The following is a 23,132-nucleotide window of genomic DNA, read 5'->3' on the forward strand; positions in this document are numbered from 1 at the left end:
TTTCTGCATTGTTTTGCATCGTTCAGTCTTTAAGTAAACTTATTTTATTAAATTTATTTTTAAAAATTTATTATTTGAATGCTATTACACATTTAATTTTTATTTCAAATTTGTATTTCTCATTATTAGTGTTAAGGAATTATTTATTTTGTGTACTGATTTTGTACTCTACAAATTTGTTGAAATTGTTCATTAGTTTTTTAATTGGATTTTGATTTTCTATTTTAAAGTCATGTCAACTTGAATAAAGATAGTTTATGTTCTCCCTTTTTAATTAGGATAACTTTCATTTTTTTAATAGCCTAATTGTTCTGGTTAGAACCTCCAGTATAATGTTGTGTGTAATGTTCAGTATAAATAGGTCAGAAGAGATATTTCTGTCTTGCCCCAATCTTAGGAAAAAAGGATTCAGCCCATTACCATCTCTCTATATAAAAGCCTAAGCCTACCCTTATGACCAAAGGACTGAACGACCAGTCGACCAGTCACTATGATGCGTGCTGACCACTAAGGGACAGATGCTCAATGCAGAAGCTGCCCCCTTGTGGTCAGTGTGCTCCCACATCCAACCTCCCTTTGGCAGGCCAACCTCCCACAGTCCCTGTGCCCCTCGACCCCCGCTGGCCAGCCAACCTCCCGCGATCCCTTCCCCCCTATTGACTGCCCAAATCTCCCCAATGGGGACTGAGCAAGGGCCCATCACTGGCCTGGCCAAGGGACCCCACCTGTGCATGAATTCATGTACCAGGCCTCTAGTCTTTACATAATACTTAGCTAAGCAATTTTTTCCCCTTATATAACCACATTCTCTTACTCTATAAAATGGCTTTTGAGTTGTTTGGACCTGCTCACCCTTCAACAGACACATTTCCTGGCATTTTTTTTATGTACCCTTGTCTTAAATGTATTTGGCTAAAATAGACTGTACCTTCACCCTTTAGGCTTATTGCTCATTAAATGAATGAATATATTATTAATTAAGTATAATCCCAATCTCAAAGAGAACATGAACAAGGATTATTTCAGGCAATGTTAGACAACCAACACATGTTGGTTAAAACAAAGACATGGTTTGGATCCTTTAATCCATTAATACATTGTTTATCTCAATTAATTTGTGTTTATGTTTATCCTCCAGTAAAGTGGTGTTATTTCCTTGTTCAGGGACTTTAATGAGAGGATTGAGTCCCATAAGCAAACTATCATGAAATATTTGGTGCTTAATTTTTAATGCAAATTATGAAAAACTGGTTAGGCCATAGGGGATTTAATCTGCATTTTTTAAAACAAAACCCTGAAACCTCCAAGGTTAGGCCAAGAAATAGTGGGCAAAAATGAGTGCTCAATCAGCCCTAATTTTGTCTTACCGATCTTTCTCAACTTTTCCCTTTTCTTTAAATTACTATTATCATCATTTTTCTGATCTCTACTAAATCCCATAGTTCTTATTCTCCAATGCTCAACTTAATATGCTAAAGAAAATAGTTTTAATAATATGGGATGGTTTTAAACTTTAATGTGAAATGGAAAATCTGTAGACATTAAAATAAATATAAGAAAAGTGTCCTCAATTTCTATAGTTTTATCCTCCTTTTCTGCTTCTAGAGATCTGTTTAGTGTTTGTAGTTATGCTATTCTAGTAACAAGATATTTTGAATTATTGACACTATAATCTTAAAGAGTTCACAAAGTTGTCTTACAAGTTTTCCCTAGTGCATTCCTCCTAGGTAACATAACAATAATCTTCATGTAACAATAATCATGAAGATAATTATTTCTTTATCCTCATATTTTGGCAAAGTCTAAGTCATATAAATAATAAGGCAGAATTCAAATCCCATCTGGCTTTACATTTTTGCCTAACTTAACCACTATGATCTACATGTATAACATCATAACCAGAAACTCATCTTGAGGTATCTATGGTGCAGTGTGAGAGTTGCTCATTTTGAATAGCTGTTGCTCACCTTTTTCTGCAGTGATTTAAAATATCATCCCTCTAAACACAGAAATGCTCCTTACACTTTCAGCATCATAGATAAAACCAATACCACTTAGTAATGGATAATAGCATCATGTAAGCTAATAAAAAATCACACCTTTTATAATGGGAGTCAATGGAAGGGTTTGTTGTTTTTTTTTTTCAGGAAAGCAAATAATATAGATAGCTCAAAACCAATGAGAATATAGAGAATTGATAGTAAAGGAAAGTTACTTTCTGAGTAAATTAAATGGTGGATCAACTGTGAAAGAGGTGACAAGGAAATATTCTGAAAATGATTATTTGATACCTAGCTTTATATATATATATAAATTTGGATTTTTCAACAATGAATTGATGATGTAGTGATAAACACTAATATATTTAAGTAATTCTTTAACTTTCATGTTGATTTTTTTCAGTCACCTACAGATTTCTCTAGTTATATAGAAATGCATGTTGTAGTTGAAAAAAATTTGGTAAGTATATTCTGATTTATGTCAATTTATATTAGTAATTCTTTGTTTCTTCAAATAATCTCTCTTCTTTTTCTGGGACTCCTATAATTTATATATTATTTCTACTTAATGATATTTCAGAAGTCCCCCTTTTTTTTTCTTTCTGGTCCTTAAACTCTATAATTTCAATTATCCTCTCCTAAAGTTTGTTGATTCTTTGTCCTGCCTCTTGAAATCTGTTGTTGAATCTTTCTAGTGAATTTTCACTTCAGTGATTGCATTTTATTTTATTTTTTTTTCAGTGATTGCATTTTATAACTCCAGAGTGCTTTGGGTTTTTTATAATTTCTATATTCTTTTGTTTCTATGTAATTTTCCAGATTTCCCTTAGTCTGTGTTTTCCCTTAGCTCTTTGAGCATACTTCTGACAATTGTTGTAAAGACTTTGGTATGTCTGCATTTCCTCAAGGATTGTTTCTCCCAATTTATCTTGTTCCTTTGGGTCATGCTTTTTGGTCTTTCTTTCTTTCTTTCTTTCTTTCTTTCTTTCTTTCTTTCTTTCTTTCTTTCTTTCTTTCTTTCTTTCTTTCTTTCTTTGCCTCCTGATATAAACAATGCATGTGTTTCTCTGAAATGCATATCAAAACCTAATACAATGTGATGATTTTTGGAGGGTGGGGCCTTTGAGAGTGATTTGAGTCATGGAGGTGGAGCCCTTATCAAGAAGATTTGGCCCTTATAAAAGAGATTCCAGAAAGTTCCTTCACCTTTCTGCCAAGAAGGAAAGATGGTCATTTATGAACCAGGAAGAGGATTTTTACAAGATACCAAATCTGCTGGAGCCTCTGTCTTAGACTCACAGCTTCCAGAACAGAGAGATTCATTTGTTGTTTAAGCCCCTCGTCTATGATACTTTTAGTATAACACCTGACTGAGGAATCTTGTGATTTGGGTTGAAAATTCAGCATTTGAAAAAAACAAACACCTCTTTCATATTTTGCAGATTGGTTTTGAGCCAGGGCAGTCCTTTAATGATTAGTTAAGCTTGCTCTCAAGTTAGGGGTCAGCTGAGGTGGAAGTTTAGGACGTTCTCAGGTCTTTACTGAGCATATGTCTTGATGAGCTTTCTTATTTCGTCATATACAGAACTGCTTTTGAATATCTCAGTTTTCCAAAGAGTCATAAGCACCCAAGCTTCTCCTCAGGGCCTTTCATGGCCTGCTGTATATCCTCACCTATAATCTCTTGCCTCAGGCATCTCACCATCTGTCAGCTTCCTGACACTTTCACAAGTAGTTCTTACTCCATTTTGCTACAAGTGATCTTCAACTGCTTTCTGGACATTTTGACTAGTATGTTATGAGATTCTGGATTCTACTTAATTTTTTCGTTTTAATTTTATTAGCACATCAGTATTGACCTAGTCATGTGGTGGTATTTAATGGCAAAAGTTTTCAGAGCCTTCATGATATTCTTTTAGTCTTGGTTCACTTGGTGCTTTTGTAGATGCCATGGCTACCTGCCTGTGTTGCCTGCAGGAATAGTAGCCTTCCTTGTTCTCCTGCTGCCTCTGCGTAGGGGATTGTAGATGATGGGCCTGCATAGTACAAAGTGTTTTCCTAGCCTACTCAGTGCCAGTGGGATTCCTTTTACATTCTCAATGCTGTTTGTGGGAGTGGAAGTTCCTTTTTAGGGTTATTCTGCCTAGTGTTTCTATGTGGGAGTAGGAGACATTGGACATCAGGGAGTAGAGCTGTTTTTTTATTATCAGAGCTACACTGATACTGCCAGCAGGGGCAATGGCTCTTTCTAGGTCCAGGCAACCTGTTGTTTCAAGTTGGGTCATGAGAAGACTCCATGCTATAGGGCACAGATTCTAGGCATCAGAATGTTAGTGGGGTTCTCACTTTATCCTTACCCTGGCTACTTGTTGCCAGTGGATGTGGTGCAGCTTTGTTATCCCTCTGATCCTAGCATACCTGTACAGGTACCTTTGATTTCCACTCTTTAGAAACCTCCTATAATCTTTTTTTTTTTTTTGGTATATTATTTCAGGGTTTACCATTTGTCATAGCTTTGCTCAGCTGGGAGAAACTGGGAGACAACAGTCTACACCATTCTGTCTAAACTAGATGTCTTCACAATAATGTCAAAATTTAAATTATTGTTTTTTGCAAGTTTTTTTATTAAGAGGAGAAAAGATAGTGTTTTATACTTACCTTTGCAATTTTCATTACCAGAGCTCTTGACTATCTTTGTATATATAAGTGTTATAGTCTTCTGTCATCTCTTTTCAACCTCAAGGGATTTTTTAATTATTATTTCTTATTTCTAGTAATGCAGCTCTGTTATTAATGATTTTTTTTTTTTTAATTTGGGAATGCCCTTCTGTTGCCTTTACTTTTGAAGAAGAATTTTGCTGGATATAGAATTTTTGATTGAGAATGGTTTTTTTTTGGTACTTAAAATTTGTAACTCTACCTGTTCTCCATTGATTCTGATGAGAAGTCATCTCTTAATCTTGTTATGCATTATTTTTCTTCTTTGTGAGATACATTATTTTTTCTTCTCACTTTAAAGATTTATTTTATTAAGACCTTTGTCCAGTTAGTTAACTATGACGTGTCTGTGTGAATGTCTGATTTCATCTTATTTGGTTTATTGAGCCTATATAATGTGTAGATTAATGATTGTCATTAAATTTGTGGAGGTTTTGGCCATTATTTAGTAAGGTTTTTGTTTTGTTTTGTTTTTTAAAGCTACTGCTTGCTCGTTTTAAAAATTATTATTATTTTTAATCTTCACCGAGGATATTTTTCCATTGATTTTTAGAGAGAGAGGAAGAGAGAGGGAAAGACAGAGAGAAACATTGTTGTGAGAAAAATACATCAATTGGTTGCCTCCTGCACCCAACCCGGTCAGGGGCTTGGAGCAGCTTGCAGTCCAACTGAGGTATGTGCCCTTGATCAGAATAGAATCCAGGACCCCTTCAGTCCACAGACCAACACTCTATCCACTGAGCCAAACTAGCTAGTCCACTTTCTTTTGTTTTTTGCCTTTTTCAATCTCTGTGCCCTTCTAAGGCTCCTATTATATAAATTCTGGCTTACTTAATGATGTCAAATTAATGTCCATGATTCTGTTCAGTTTACTTTTTTTTTCTTTTTTTTTTTGTTGGATAATTTCTGTTGATATACCATCATGTTCAATTTTTTTTTTTTCTGCTGGTGAACACCCCTTTTATGAAGTTTTGATTTTAGCTATTGTATTTTTCAACTTGAGTGTCCATTTAGTTATTTTTATAATTTTATATTTTTTCTGCTTGCTTCAGATTTATCTATAATAATAAAAGCGTAATATGCTAATTAGACCTGATGTCCTTCCTTCCAGACAAAGCCCCAGCAGGCCAGACCATGGCAGAGGTAGCAGAGGCCTCCCTCTCCCTACCCCCCTACTTCTGGGCTCAGCAGCGGCAGACGGGGGCCGGGTCCACAGCCCTTGCACAAATTTTGTGCATTGGGCCTCTAATTGATATGTAATCAACACATAACCATGTAAATTCATCCATAGTAACATCAAGAAAAGCAGAGGATATTATTAGATATGCAAGTTTGGTGTTTAATAAAGTGACACACCTTTGTAGGCTTTCTATTCTGTTTATAGATTTATGACAAGGTTATAAGTTTTTACCTCTCTAAGTTAAAACTAAAAATGCTATTTTCCTCATACCTGCTCTCCATTGGTTTTATATTTCTTTTTAATTTTTCTAGTCAGTGAGTATACAATTTTTTCACATTGGGATTTTCAATTTCTTAAAAAAACTTACATACAAGTAACATCAAACACTTTGAAGTTTTTACTTATAAATCTCTCAAATCATCTTCACCCAATCCTAAATGTTCTATGACTCTTAATTAACATTGAAATTCTGATAGGGATTGCATCAAATCTGTAGCTTGTTCTGTGAAGTAGAAACATTTTAACAATATTAACTCTTGAGCATTAACTATATTTGTATTCATTTGTGTGTTTTTTTAATTCTTATAATTTTCAGTGTACAAATCCTTCACCTCTATGCTTAAATGTATACCTATGTATTTTATTCTTTTTGATGTAATTGTAAATGGGATTATTTTCTTAATTTCCCTTTCTGATAGTTTCTATTAGTATATAAAACATAGTTTTGTATATTTGTTTTTTTATTCTGCAACGTTACTGTCCTTGTTCACTAGTTCTAACAGGTTTTTTTATGATGAGTTTGGGGCTTTCTATAACATGGTATCTGCAAATAGTGACAGTTTTACTTCTTCCTTTCCCATTCGGATGTATTTTATTTACTTTTCTTCCTACTTTCTCTGGCTAAGATTTCAATCTATATTATATAAAGCTGGTGAGACTGGGTATTCTTGTATTGTTCCTGATTATATGGGGAAAGTTTTCAACTTTTCACCATTGATTATGATCTTGGCCATGGGCCTATTACATATGGTTTTTATTATGTTGATGCATATTCCTTTTATATATATTTTGTTGAGTTTTTATTTTGAAAAGATGTTGAATTTTGTGAAATGCATCAATTGAGATAATTATGTGACATTTCCCTTTATTTGGTGTTTTATCGCATTAACTGGTTTGTGAATGTTGAACCATTTTTGCAACCATGGAAGAAAATCCCACTTGTACCTGGTGTAAGATCCTTTTATTTTATTTTTATTTTATATTTTATTTTATTTTATTTTATTGATTAAGGTATTACATATGTGTCCTTATCTCCCCATTTCCCCCGAACACCCCCACTCATGCCCTCACCCCCCTGGTGTCTGTGTCCATTGGTTAGGCTTATATACACACATACACGTCCTTTGGTTGATCTCTCCCCCTTACCCCCACCCTCCCCTACCTTCCTTCTGAGGTTTGACGGTCTGAAAGATGCTTCTGTCTCTGGGTCTGTTTTTGTTTATCAATTTATGTTGTTAATTATTTTTCATAAATGAGTGAGATCATGTGATATTTATCTTTCTCTGACTGGCTTATTTCGCTTAGCATAATGCTCTCCAGTTCCATCCATCCTGTTGCAAATGGCAAGAATTCCTTCTTTTTACTGCAGCATAATATTCCGTTGTGTAGATGTACCACAGTTTTTTAATCCACTCAGCTTCCAAATCTTAGCTATGGTGAATTGTGCCACTATGAACATAGGGGTGCATATATCCTTCCTGATTGGTGTTTTTAGTTTCTTGGGATGTGCTGTTGATCTCAGTGTACCAATGTTTTATTAAGGATTTTTGAATCTATGTTCATCAGAGATGTTGACCTGTAATCTTCTCTTTTTGTAGTGTTCTTGTCTGGTTTTGGTGTCAGGGTAACACTGGCCTTGTAAAATGACTTTGGAAGTGTCCCTCTCTTCTAGTTTTGGGAGTTTGTAAGGTGTTTTTTTTTTAAATTTTTAATATATCCTATTTCTCACACTGAATAAATATCATATTATTTCTATAATAATTTATATTTTAAAACAAATAATTAGTTAAAACGTTTCAAACTCACTATATTAAAATTTAAACAACACAACAATAATTAAATATTAAGCAATATATATTTAGATTTAAAATGTACGATTATCTTTTTCAGTATACTCATATGGGTTCTGATACGGCTATTGTCACTCAAAAAATTTTTCAATTAATTGGATTGACTAATGCTGTAAGTGTTTGCTTTTTAAAACTTTTGCATTTGCTTGTGATACTTAAAAAATTCCCATAGTTTCTTTATGACACTGCCTGAATACATATCTTGTGTGAATAAGGAAAAGTATATAACCATTTTAAATTTGTTTTCTAACTATTTCATAGAAATAATAATTATTGTAGATACCTAATTAGGTTATTGTAAGGATTAAATTAAATATAGCACTTGAGGTAGGGCTTGCTTAAGGACAGGCTTTTCAAACATTAATTACAACTTATTTCATTAGTAGTATGTATTTTTTATATTATAAGATTCAAAACAGATTTATAGTTCAGTTGTTTAATATTTGTATTCAGGATAGTGTTTATTTTCACACCTAATTTCCAAATCTATTTAGACCATGATATTTGAATATATTTTCTTTATGTGTTTTATTTTAGATTTTTACTTCATTTAATATTACAATAATTCTGTCTTCACTGGAGCTTTGGATAGATGAAAATAAAATGCCAGTAACAGGAGATGTTAATGAATTATTACACAAATTTTTAAAATGGAAAAGGTCTTATCTTGTTTTGCGTCCACATGATATGGCATTTTTACTTGTGTAAGCATATCTTGGCATTACTAAATCTTATATAAAGAAAACATATTTGACCTAATTTCTGACAGTTCAAAGGTCTTTAGAGAAAGACATCTTGTGCCATTTTTCTTATAAACAACATCATCTGAATATTATTTTTCAAAACATGGGTTTTGTAAAATTATTGATATCACTGTATTTATTTGTTTGTATTTAAAATTTACTCATTCAAACTTGTTACCATATGCCTTCTTGCCTTCTTACCTTATTGTATAATGTCCCTAACTATACATAAAATACTAATAATATTTATCTGAAGAAATGTACCTGAATTCTAAGAATATAGTAACTTGGGCTTCTTTTTATGCTTTATTTCCATAAAATGAAATAATAAATAACAAGGAAATGGAAGCACAATTGTATATTTAAACATCTCTAATATACCATATTCACACTATGCTTCCTTTTAAAAAGTATAAAACTCTCGATTTAATAAGCTTATTGTTTTTTATTAATGTCCAGAATCTATATATATATTTATATTAAATAAAATAATACATACAGGGGCCCCTCCCAAAAATGTATACAAACAGAAATAGTTGATAGCTCAATTTTTACAATGAAATGTATTTTAATAAACACTGCCTTTATAATTATTCAAAGTGTGTGTATACATTTTTGGGGACACCCTATATATTTTATTTTTTTTAATATATTTTATTGATTTTTTACAGAGAGGAGGGGAGAGGGATAGAGAGTCAGAAACATCGAAGAGAGCGAAACATCAATCAGCTGCCTCCTGCACACCCCCTACTGGGGATGTGCCCACAACCAGGGTACATGCCCTTGACCAGAATCGAACTTGGGACCCTTGAGTCCGCAGGCTGATGCTCTATCCACTGAACCAAACTGGCCAGGGCCCCTATATATTTTAAAATCATAATCTTTTATCTTACTTTCTGCCCCTCAAGTATGCCATAACTTTGCATGACTCTATAAGGTAACTCTTTTTATTTATCAACTACATTGCCTTATTTTCTTAATTTTAAAAAAATTTACTTAATTATCTTATTATGATCTTTTAGGAATATTTTAATTTTTAGTGAATACTACATAAAACTGAATCTTCATGTTAAAAAAAAATCCATCTGGTAATAGACTTTATAATATTTGTTTTAAAATCTATTTTATTGTTTTCAAAAGAAGCATTCACAGTCACTTCCTATGCTTTGTTACTTTAATGTTACATGGAACTATCTATGAATATATTATATAAATATTTAAATATATATTTATATTTGGCAAATGCAATATTAATTGTGTTTAGTTTTACAAATTTATATGATTGTGTTGTGTGTTTTTTTTAATTTAAGTTACAGAGAAAAATCAGATTATGTTGGTGCAACCTTTCAAGGAAAGATGTGTGATAGACAATATGGAGGAGGCATTGCTGTGGTTGGTATAATCTTGGCTAAGATATATAAATGAAATGCTTTTTAGATTATATATAGTTCAATATTTTTTATTCATTTTTCTAGGTATTTAATATTTGCATAATGAACATATTAACCTTTTTCCCTGCTGCTGAGAGAAATGTTTGACCTATAGCAAGTACTCACTGAACTTCATACACATACAATTTTTGGCATTTCATCTCATGAGTTCAAAATATCCTTTTTAGAAAATTAATATAGTGGTCTATTTTAGGCTTAGAAAATTTTCATAAATTTGCATGTGCTCAATATTTAATGAGTAATTGCTTTTGATTTCAAGATTAGATTTTGATCATTTTTCTTAATTATGTAGTAAACATAATTATAAACCGGGTTAAAATAAAACTTTGAGAATTATAAATTTCCTTAAAATGCTCTATGGGGCCCAGGTGAAGGATAACAGAATCAAATGCCCTAATTGGTATTATTTATTTTAGTAGAAAATCTTGGTATATTTAAAATTAGTATATTTTTGCTCCTCTTTCATAATGCCATGATTATTTTGACATGTGGAATTTACTTTCTTATTTTGTGTGTGTTTGTACAATGTCTACTAGAATTTGAGGGATACAATGCATAGCACTCTTATTTCAGTGAACAAGGGAAGCTAAGTAAAGATATAAAAAGATGAATCAATCAAATGGAGACACAAATATCAACCTTAAAAGTTACCTATGATAGTTTGGAAAATGTGACTTATGTTTATTGGCAAGCCATTACCTAGTCTCATAAACTGGAATTTGGCTGATTTATGCAGTCAAAACACTGAAATATAAGACTCACATGTGAAATAGGGCCTTCATGGATAACAGTCAGAACAGAACTCATTCTCTCTAAAGCAGTGGTTCTCAACCTTGGCTGTACATTAGAATCACCTGGGAATCTTTTTAAAATCCTGATTTCTGGGCCTCATCCTCTGGAAATTCTGTTATGGGGTGGGGCCACAACATTAGTAACAAAGAAACAGAATTTCAGGAGGATGAGGCCCAGAAATCAGGGTTTTAAAAAGATTCCCAGGTGATTCTAATGTGCAGCCAAGGTTGAGAACCACTGTTAAAGGAAGGTTTAGCCCCCATATATTTAGAGTAAAATAATGCCATCATTTATTGGAAAGTGTGTGTTTCATGAGCAGAGGGCAGTGGTCTCTATAGTGAGAGGAGCATTCAGAGAAGAGCTTTCTAGTATTCTTTTTTTATTTCTAGTTCCTTTCTGGACTCTTTTATCATTGTTGGTGGGTTGTTTTTCTGTCCTTCAGCCAACAACACATTGTCTTATTAGCTTCATAGTAAGTCATCAAACACGGTAGTGTAAACCCTGCTACTACTACTTTAGACTGACTTAGGTATTGTGAATTCTCTGCATTTCCATTTTAAAATCAGTTTGTCAATTCCAGCGAAAACTGCTTGGATTTTGATTAATTTTGAACTGAATCTTTAGGCCAATTTGAGGGACATTGACACTTTAACAAAACTGAGTTCTCCTATCCATGAAATGGATAAATATGTGTGGTATATTCACATAATGTAAGCAATAAAAATAAACTACTATTAAACATGCAACATTGATGGATTTCAAAACCTGTTGAATAAAGTAAACCAGAAGCAAAAGAATATTTACTTTATTATCCCATTTTAATGTGTAAAGATAAACCATTTTATTAAAAGTGAGAATAGAAGTTACAAATTGTGGTGAGGTAATGCCTGGAAACTTGCTGGAAAGAACTTCCTAGGTGATAAAAATATCCCATATTTTGTACAGTGGAGTAGTTATGCAGATATTTGTCACACACACACTTCACAAATATGTGTGTATATATGTACATACATATAATATTATAAATAAATTATATATAAGAATGTATATATTTGAGTAAATATTCTATACACACATATATGTATATGCATATGTTTTACACCCATACATAATGCCACAGAAATTTTAACCCTAAAGAGTAAGAAAAATAAACAAATATATAACCAAACAAAATTTGATGTATCAATAGTAAAAAGCAGCAAAATGTTCTTCAGGTAAAACAGATATGACTTTTAGGTGATTTAATGTTTAGAATGAAATAAAATTTTACTAGCATATATAATAAACATGAACTCATATATACCAAACTAAGATGCACAAAGTAAACACTGAAAGAGCTACTAACAGAAATAATCATACTTGGATAATTTATCCGACCAAAAATTTAGAAAGTTTGAACATTATTAATGAACTTTACCTAAAAGGCATATTTAAAATCCTGATTTCTAATATTAGAGACTAGAAGTTTTTACAAAGCAAACAGACCAGTATATTTATAGAAAGTAACCGCATGTTCTACAACATAGGAATACTAGTGGTTGGCATGTAAGAAGTCCTTAATAAATCCCAGCTACTGTTACTATTATTTAACAGCTATTATAGTAAGCAGATTCAACAAAAGAAACTTGTCTGCTTACTTATCGCTTTTATACAAAATATTTTAAAATGCCAATGCTAAATATAATTTTAGTTTTCCATTATTTTATGTTAGAAACAAAAGTAGTCATAACAATATCCCAGAGGAAATTCTTATACTCCAGTTTATACCTTTTCCAGTTTTTGCTACTAGTCTGTTTTGGACTAAATTGTGTACTCCTAAAATTCATTTATTGAAACCCCAATCCCCAATATGACTATATATTGGAGACTGGGCCTTACAGAAGTAATTTAAGATTAAATGAGTTTATGAGTGTATGCCTCTAATCCAATGGGACTGGTGTCCTTATAAAAGAGGAAAAGACAGCAGAGATATCTATCTCTATACATATACTAAAGAAGGCCATGTGCGGGCACTGTGAAAAGACAGCCTTCTACAACGTAGGGAGAGAGGCCTTACCAGAAAGCAACCCTTTTGGCAACTTGACCTGGACTTCTAATCTCCAGAAATGTGAGAAAATAAATTTCTGTTATCTAAACCAACCCAGTCTGTGGTATTTTGTAATGAAAGCCTTATCTGAGTAATAGAAACCCTATGCCAAATTGCCACAAAGGAATGTCATCTCCAACACAAACCATATATTTGACTCTATCTATAATAATAAAAGCATAATATGCTAATTAGACCGGACAGCCAAATGGTCTTCCAGACGTCATTCCGGATTTTCTTCCAGGCGACCTTCCTGGTGAACCTGCTGTGTTGAGGGCTGGGGCAGAAGCGGTTAGAAACCATCAGGCAGACAGTTGAGCAGTTAGGGGTGATCAGGCAGACAGGCAGAGTGGTTAGGGGCACTCAGGCAGGCAGGAAGGGGGGGCAGTTAGGAGCCAGTAGTCCCTGATTGCAAGAGGGATATCCAACTGCTGCTTTAGGCCCAATCCTTGAGGGATCCCTGCGAGATCAGGCCTAAACCAGCAGTCAGACATTCCCCAGAAGTCCCAGATTGTGAGAGGGTGCAAGCCTGGCTGAGGGACCCACCACCCCCGTGCAAAAATTTCATGCACTGGGCCTCTAATTTCACGATAAGATGAAAGGCCAGAATAAATGAGTTAGTAAGAAGATAGAGAATAAAGGAGAAATGGCACATGGGAGTGTAGGAGATGACTTTTATACGAATGACTAAATTGAAATTTTTGGTTTTTATTTTCATCTTACTGAGCTATAAAAGATAGCAAGGAACAGGAGTCATAGAGAAAGAGAAACAATTATAAAGCTACATTGATTGAATGGCTGCCACACCTTTTCTATAATATCCTGAACACAAAACAAAAAAATCTTAAATAACTATAATAATAATATATACCCTATTATTCATTATCTTACCATTTATAATATCTTGTTATTTACATTATTGAAATTTAGCAGAATCCTTCATTTTCTTTTCCATAGAATCAAGTACACCCCCTCTTCTTCCCTTCACCTTCCATTCTTCCCCAGCTTCTACCCTCTCTCTTTCTTGTCTTCCTCCTCCTCCTCTTTTATCTTCTTATTCTTTCTCTATCTAAAAATGAATGGTATCTTCAACTGTGGTAATTTGATAAAGGGGCCATTTATCAGTGTGCATGCAAGGTGTAGGGGCTTTGCAGCGTCTCAGGGATAGTAATAAAGTTATTTAATTTGTTACCCAAGCGAGAAGGAAAGGACAGAGACATTCTACTGGGGTCACAGAAAGTAGAGACCTCCACTCAAGAATTCAGACAGCCATAAGCACCTGGACAATGATGCTAGTAAAATTTTCTTACCCTGTCCTCCCCACCAGACCAAAGTAAAGCAGGGGGGGAAAGAACCTTTTGATATTATCCTTTGGTGCCATCTTGACTAGAGAGCAAGGTGGAAAATGATGGAAAGTTGATTTAGAGAAGCAAACAGAATATACCAAAATGTATTCCAGGAAACCTCTCTTGAAGTATATTCACAAAAGTGCTATTAGATATATTTGAAGACCTAGTGTGATGTGTGGATTTTTCTTAAACTTCTTATGGTCTAGTATGGTCAAAACGTTCTATGTAAGCATCTTACATTTACAAAAAGAAAATGACAAAGGCATTTTGGGTTTTGAAAATAGCCTTAGTATGGGAGTAGCTTATGATGACTGACAAATGCCAGTGCTCAGGAGCTATCTGCATAATGAACCCAGAAGGAAAGTCAACATTCTCTTTATCAGTCATTATTACCATAATATAAATTAACTCAATGGGTTAATTTATTATTTTTTATGAAACATAATATAAAAACATTGATGTAAAATATTATCTCTAAATAATCAAATTATAAATGGGCACAATTTGCTAATAATTTGACACTGTGTATATGTGTATACCTTTAAATCTTTTTAGTTAGTATAAATATGATTATAATTATTATTATATATAATTATTGGGGCAACTTTTATCTTCTTTTGGTGCCACCAAATTAACTATATATTTAATTTTTGGTAAAGTTCCAGATTTTGCTACTATATTCTTTTTATATTGATAATGGTACCTGTAACAAGTTGAGTCAACATGGATGGCACTTCTGTGGTTACATATTAGAAGCCTCTATTCCATTTTGTCATGACTATTTTTAATAATTACATTATTCTCCCAGTAAATGAATTATCTACTAAAATATTAGTGTGCACTTGTGTGCTTTTTTTTCAGCACCCCAAAACCCTAAGTCTGGAATCACTTGCAGTCATTATAGCTCAATTACTGAGCCTTAGTATGGGAATAGCTTATGATGACATTGACAAATGCCAGTGTTCAGGAGCTGTCTGCATAATGAACCCAGAAGCAATGTAAGATGCTTTACTTTTATACGCCTTACACCTCTAGTTTATATGAAAATAAGTTTGGTGTATTTAAAGTCTAAGCTGTTGAAATAATTTAAAATGGTTGAATATAACCTGTGACCCATGATTTCCAAATCAAAATGCATAATCCAAGTCCCAAATATCTAGCTCAAAATTTCCCAATCTAATGTCACACTTGCTTTGCCATATATGATCTAACCCCTACATTTATCACTATGTTTACTTGCATGATTTTATCATTTAAGCCTGAGCAGATAAGCCAAATACCGGCTTTTGATCACTGTACAAGAATGATTGATTAATATGGTCTTGTCTGCATAAATCTCCTTCATTCTGCCCTGGCTCAGACTGATGTCTTGGCATCTATTGCTTTCATAGATGCTGTTATTCAACTTTTTCTTTGTTATCAAAGGAGGCCTTTTGCAGTACCATTTTTATGCCTTAAAACGTAGAGAAATTGCTATTACCATCATTATTCTTAAAGTATACTCTGAGATTTTATAAAATTAGGACCAAACAGTCAGGGATTAGGGGCTCCATTATTCAGTCAGTGACTAGAGCCAGCCTCTTATTTTTCTGATGGACAATTTTGGAGGCATTTTCTGCTTTTCAGATGTCTTTCAGCAACAAACTTGGTAACATCTCACTTTCTCCATTCCCTCACTCCTGCTTCCACAATCATTTCCTAGAGGTACTTGCATTGAACTTTTTATCTCAGGCTCTGATTTGGGAGGAACCCATATAAAAATAGTTATCCCAGAAGTGGCTATAGCAAACTATTATGAAATGATTGTTGAACTGGATTAGTAAGTGATCTTACGGCAACAAGGATGCTTTTGGCGGGAGATGATATACAGACAGGGCATTGTCTTGTTCTTTGGTATGTATGTCCATTAAGGTACACTAAAAACTAAAGATATTCCTGGTACATTAGGTTTTATGTGGAATCTCTGACAAGTATCAAATATTTGTAGTGCAGACCCCCAGAGTACTGTTTCAGCTCCTGGTAGGCCACTGAACCCTTGTAGAGATTAGCATGCATGTAGGAAACACTAAGTTACTATGTTACTGAACTTGAATATTTTCATCATAATTTGTGTATATGATGTTGTATACACAAATATACAACTGAAGTTGTATAATTTCATCATTAATTTGTCCGCAGAATTATAATATCAAGTGGACATATTAATCTACCTGATGACCAAAAGAGTCTATTTTGGAACAAGCTAAAAAAAATCCAGATAGTGCAAGTCAATAACACAAACAGGGATTCTAGGTAAATCCCCATGACATGACCATCTATTGCATCAATATTTCTGTCACTTCACACCAACACTCAAATGGGGGTGCCCTAAAACTGGCTGCTAGAGAAAGAAAGAAAAAAAAGCTGTCTTGTTTTAAGAGCATGTCCTCTCAGTATGTTAGTTGGAATAAAAACATGCTTAAATGTGTGACATTTCACATTGATTTCTGCATAGTGGCTTTCATTTCCAAGATGATGCCATAACTTATAATGGACGCTTTAACTACAACATAAGTTAACCAAGTTTATAGTCACCAATAGAATAAAGGGTCACTTAGAAACATGGTTGTCATCATTACTACCTAGAATTTAAACTTATAGCTTCATTTTAAACCAGTTACTTAACCTTTAATCAGCCCATTCCTAACTTTGCAAGAAGCTAAAAGATGTAGTCATTCATGCAAAGGAATTATGTACTGAACTGAATATCAGAGGTTCTGTTATCAAGAAAATATGAGAGAATGGGGAATAAGAATATCCAGAAAATCTGTTCAAAGATTCAAGCTGAAAAGAAATTATCCAATTTGATATAATTATTATTGATATTTTCTTTCTAATGAAAAATTAAATCGCCAAAAAGTAGATACCCTATGGACCAGTTCACACATAGCAAACACACCTTGCCTTGCCCGGTTCTCAGTAATATTAAATTTCTATTGCTTTCTCTCCTTTTGGTTTCTGGTACTTAGATAAAATTCATCTGAATTGTTGGCAATATAATAATAACTTCATTCATAATGGTTAATATAACTGAAGGGTATGTTCAACCAGTATGTGACAATAACAAAAAATATCAAAACTGGTAGTTTGTTCAAAACTCCCTAATTTGTCATCCTTATGGAAATAACATGTTCCTAAAAATAATCTGAATGACTAGGGTTTGAGTCTATAGCTTCAAAAACCAATAACTATATCTGTCATCAAATTACAGACCTCGATGATTACAATCTCTTTACTTGTTAATATTTTCAGAATAATTAAAATTATAGTGAAACTGCAACCAAAAATCTACTATACAACAGTTTTAACCATGTACTCATTCATTCATTCATTCATTCATTTTAGTGACTATTGAGCTCTTAGCTTTGTGCTAGTAAACAAAAAAATCGAAAATGCATTCTCCCACCCGGCCAGCATAACTGAGTACTTGAGCATCAGCCCATGAACCAGGTCATGGTTTGATTCCTGGTGAGGGCACAAGCCCAGTTTGCGGACTGGATCCCCAGTATGGGGCATGCAGGAAGCAGCCTATTGATTATGTTTCTCTCTCATAGAGGTTTCTACCTCTCTATCCTCTGCCTTCCTCTCTCTAAAATCAATAAAAATATATTTCTTTAAGAAAGAAAATGCCTTTTCTCTAGAGTTAAAAAAAAAGAGCAGGACAAGATAACCAATCAATAAATAATTAATATCCCCATTTTTTAATAAATATTTTTAAGAAAGATCAATATCACTAAGGGAACAAAGAGTAGTAAGGGAGTGGTATACTAGATGTGTGCTTAGAAAAGGTATCTCTATGTAAATACTGAATAAAGAATTGGGTGTGGGACTCTGGAGTTTAGGTGATTAGTTGGAGTTAGGAAAAAAATATCTGAGTTGTTAGGTTCTGGTGTTATTTAAAACCTAGAACTGAAAAGATTGTCTATGAGTAAATATAAAGACGTGGAGAAGCCCAATCTCCTTTGTCAATAAAAGGGTATTACAATATTTAGAATTCATGAAAAGAAAAGGAAGCAAAAATGAAATAGAGATGGACCACTCTGTTAGGTAGAAGCTGCAAGAGAAAACAGTGTCACAAATAACTAATATAAGATCCAACAAAATTTTATTGATTATTTATTCCGACTAAAAATATTTACTGTATGTTCTTGCACAGTTGACACTAACAAAATTGAGTTGGTTTTTTTTTGTGGTGGAATGTTAAATAGCTTTATTCCCAGGGTAGGCAGTTGATTGATACAATGCGTGTATAAAAATTTGAAGTTTAATGTATTTTTAGTCATTCCAGTGGTGTGAAGATCTTTAGTAACTGCAGCATGGAAGATTTTGCACATTTTATTTCAAAGCCAAAATCCCAATGTCTTCGAAATCATCCACGTTTAGATCCATCATATAAAGCTGGAGTTTGTGGTAATAAAAAAGTGGAAGATGGAGAAACATGTGACTGTGGGACTGCAGATGTAGGTACTCATTTGATGGCATACATATCAGAATTGCATAAAAATATTTAATTTTATAATGTTACACTGTTACTTTTCATAATTTATCGCAATTACCTTTCTGCAAAAATGTTAAGAAAGCATATAGGGATTTTAATAAACTAATGAAGGCACTTATATATTGAGGTACAGATTTAGTGGTTTGTATAGTATCTGTACAAGTGATTTTCAACATCATTAATCCTATAGCTGCGTTAAACTGCCCTTCTTGTGTTTTTTTCTTGTATTTATTCTGAATCTAAAATCCTCCACCATTCAGGAAGATATAAAGGTTTGAGAAAGAAAATATAGGAGGCACATTTCTGCCTTTGAGTATTTTAATCCAGGTCAATATTCAACTCAAAAAGATTTGGACCATACATATGTATATCCATAAAAGCTGGTTTTCATACTCGCAGAAATCTTACAAAAAGCTGCTGTATAGAAGGAGGTGGTAAGAAAATACAAAAAGGGAGTGCAACGAGGGAGAGAGAAATTGTGAGACTCACAGTTGAGTAGTATGGGCATGAGAGAATCAAGAAAATATGAATGGAATTCAATGTTCCCTACTGTGATAGCTAGGGTCATTCATGTGTACTCACCTCAGTATGAAAAAGTGTGTTTTTAGGTAACTAGTTGGGTGATATATTTTTAAGAAATTATTCCAGAGCACCCACCTGTTTTTCTTTGTTTGGATCTAAATGGAAACACCTTGACATTTTTAAATAAATATTAACAGCAGTATCTTTTGGCTTTATTACATACTAGAGGTCCAATGCACAAAAATTTGTGCACTCGGGGCAGGGGAGGTGGCTCCTCAGCCTGGCCTGTGCCCTCTCGCAGTCTGGGACACCTCAGGGGAGGTCCATCTGCTGGTTTAGCCCTGCTCCCCAGGGGATCGGGCCTAAGCTGGCAGTCAGACATCCCTCTGGCAGCCCAGGAGCCCTCAGGGCATGTCCACTTGCCAGCGAGGAGCAGGCTTAAGCTGCAGTCAGACATCCTTAGCACTGCTGAGGAGGCTGGAGAGGTTTCCGCCACCACCGCTGTACTGGCAGCCATTAGCCTGGCTTGTGGATGGGCAGAGTTCCCCCTGTGGGAGCGCACTGACCACCAGAGGGCAGCTCCTGCATTGAGCATCTGACCCCTGGTGGTCAGTGTGAGTCATAGTGACCAGTCATTCCCAGTCTTTCTGCTGTTAAGGTCAGTTTGCATATTACCCTTTTTTTTATATAGGATAGAGGCCTGGTGCATGGGTGGTGGCCGGCTGGTTTGCCCTGAAGGGTGTCCCGGATCAGAGTGGGGGTTCCGCTATGGTGTCTGGCCAGCCTGGGTGAGGGGATGAGGGCCATTTTCAGGCTGGCCACACCCCCTTCAGGGTAGGGGTCCCCACTGGGGTGCCTGGCCAGCCTGAGTGAGGGGCTGATGGCCATTTTCCAGCTGGCCACGGCCTGGCTGGAAGCAGGTATGTGGGATTTATTTAACTTCTATAATTGAAACTTTGTTGCCTTGGTCCCACTCGAAGCCTGAGTTGCCCGATGGCAACCCATGTTCCCAGCCTCTCCTTGAGCGGAGGCCACGTGGCCTGGAAGCAGGTATCTGGGATTTATTTATCTTCTATAATTGAAACTTTGTAGCCTTGAGCAGAGCTCAGGGTCAGCAGGGCAGGTGGGAAGCTTGGCTTCTTCCATCGCCGGGGGCAACCTAAGCCTCCTGTTTGCTCCAGCTCTGTGGCCACTGCCATCTTTGGGATGGAGTGATGGTTAATTTGTATATTACTCTTTTATAGGATCATATAATTATGTCCTAAATCCATATTATACAGCTTAACTCACGAGAATCCCATGTAGATAGTAATAGCAATGATATAGATTAGGCAGAATAGTTCTGGAAAGCACTAAAAATTAATGTGCCCTACTAAGTATCATACTATGAATCATGTTAAGATCACTGAAATCCATGATTTATTTTGGTGTAACTTATTGAAATTTTTGGCCCAATCAATCATTTTATCATTATTAAAATCCTTGGGAATTTGAAAAATTGTGTGCGTGTGTGCGCACGCGTGCGTGTGAATGTATCATCTCTCCAGCTTTCTACTTTCTTATATACTGCTTTTATTAAGCCTAATAATCTTACATAATAAAGAGGTAATATGCAAATTGACCTTCACACCATAATGCCATCACAAGATGGCGCGTGCTCAGTGGGGGTGGGGCTGGCTGTTCGGTGCACCTGCCACTGGCAGCTCCCATGGCCCAGCGGAGGGAGGCCTGGTGGCCACTCCGCACCTGCCAACAGAGTTCCTCCAGCCCCGCTGGGGGGTGGGTCCCAGCTGCTGCTCTGTGCAGCTTCCACCAGGGTTTCCTCAGCCCCGTGCACCATGGGGTGGCTTTGTGGGGGATCCTGAGTCTCCATGCAGATAATGCTGCATCTGTCTGCATGGGCGCAGGCAAGTCTAGATCTCACGGGATTTTGAGGCACACGCAAGTGGGTAGGGACTTGACTCTGGGTCTCCTGGTGCAGGCGGACTTGACACTGTACCCCCTGGGCGCCGGCCCAGACTCTGACAGCAGGAAGGAGGGAGTCTCATCCCTCATAGAATCAGCCAGAATCAGCCTTTGGTCAGACAGCTCTCAGCAGACTGACAGCGAAGACTCTCATTCACCTGTATCCCCGACCCTGACAGCAGGGAGGTGGGAATATGTCTAAAGAGCAACTATTGACACAATGTAGCTCTGCAGCCAAAAGAAGCTGGGGTCATCAACAGAAAATGTCTGAAGACCAATGTGCCTCTGAAGTTGATAGAAGGCTGTGGGGACAACAGAATATGTCTAAAGAACAGTCATCAACAAGTACTACCTATACTGGTAAGAACTTCCTTCTCAGCAAAAATGGAGTACATGAGGATACAATTCTCAAACATAGTTGTGGTGGAATGACTATTAGATGTCAATTTTGCCTATCACTAAATTTCTTTGATAAAAACCATCTGATGGAAAATTTACTTAATGTTATAGCAAAGGTAAGGTTTGTCCAAATGATATACATTTTCCAGAAAACCTGGCATATTTAAAAAAAATTAATGACAAAGATTCTGACAGGGAAAATATTCATTCCACAAATAGTTCTTTTGCTTTTGCTTCCATGGGTGCAAATATTGCATCGCCATCAGGATATGGGCCATACTGTTTTGGAATACACGAACAAGTTTATCACCGTACTGGAACTTTACATCCTTCGGATGGTGTTTCTTGGAAGTTTGCTCAACTCTATATTGTAGATATGGCCAAAGCGACAAGTAAAAGATTAGCAATGCCAGAAAACCAGGGATGCTCGGAAAGATTCATGATCAACATCAACAACCTCATGTATGAAGTATTAACAAAATCGTACAAAATGCTACATGAGGTAGAAAAGGAAACCCAATCTAAAGCAGCAGCAAAAGATATTGCTCCCACGGAAGTAATAATGGCAATTAAAAATGATTGTAGTAGTGACCCAGGTAGATGTAATTCTCCCTGTGTAACCAAGGTTGCTCTCATATTCAGAAACGAAGATGGAGAACCTCTTTTTGAAAGGGACTTGCTCATTCATTGTAAACCAGATCCTAATAATCTGAATGCCACTAAAATGAAACAAATCAATATCCTGTTTCCTACATTAGATGCAATGACATATCCTGTTCTTTTTCCACATGGTGAAAAAGGCTGGGGAACAGATATTGCATTAAGACTTAGAGATGACAGTGTAATTGACAATGATACTAGACAAAATGTAAGGACACGAGTCACACAAATGAAGTATTATGGATTTCATCTGTCTGTGAGGGACACATTCAATCCTATTTTATTTTTTTAAATGTTTCAACAACTACATTTTTTAATTAAACCTTTATTGTTCAGATTATTACATTTGTTCCTCTTTTTTCCCCCATAACTCCCCTCCATCCAGTTCCCACCCCACCCTTCGCCCTCAATCCCCACCCACTATCCTCATCCATAGGTGTACGATTTTTGTCCAGTCTCTTCCTACATCCCCCACACCTCTTTCCCCCCAAGAATAGTCAGTCCATTCCCTTTCTATGTCCCTGATTCTATTATAATCACCAGTTCATTCTGTTCATCAGATTATCTATTCACTTGATTTTTAGATTCACTTGTTGATAGA

The 23,132-nt window shown here is 35.2% G+C and overlaps 1 protein-coding gene across 1 annotated transcript in view; it reads left to right on the forward strand.

Annotated features, from left to right (window-relative positions):
* Positions 1-23,132, forward strand: part of ADAM2 (ADAM metallopeptidase domain 2) — a 78,807-nt gene that overhangs the window by 15,828 nt on the left and 39,847 nt on the right. The window contains exons 7-12 of the mRNA XM_059681098.1: positions 2,404-2,460; positions 8,068-8,139; positions 8,565-8,731; positions 10,081-10,162; positions 15,310-15,446; positions 18,767-18,947. Coding sequence (XP_059537081.1) covers positions 2,404-2,460; positions 8,068-8,139; positions 8,565-8,731; positions 10,081-10,162; positions 15,310-15,446; positions 18,767-18,947 — 696 coding nt within the window. The remainder of the gene's footprint in view (positions 1-2,403; positions 2,461-8,067; positions 8,140-8,564; positions 8,732-10,080; positions 10,163-15,309; positions 15,447-18,766; positions 18,948-23,132) is intronic.

The sequence above is a fragment of the Myotis daubentonii genome, chromosome 2, assembly GCF_963259705.1.
Source record: "Myotis daubentonii chromosome 2, mMyoDau2.1, whole genome shotgun sequence".
In the NCBI taxonomy this organism is placed as follows: domain Eukaryota; kingdom Metazoa; phylum Chordata; class Mammalia; order Chiroptera; family Vespertilionidae; genus Myotis; species Myotis daubentonii.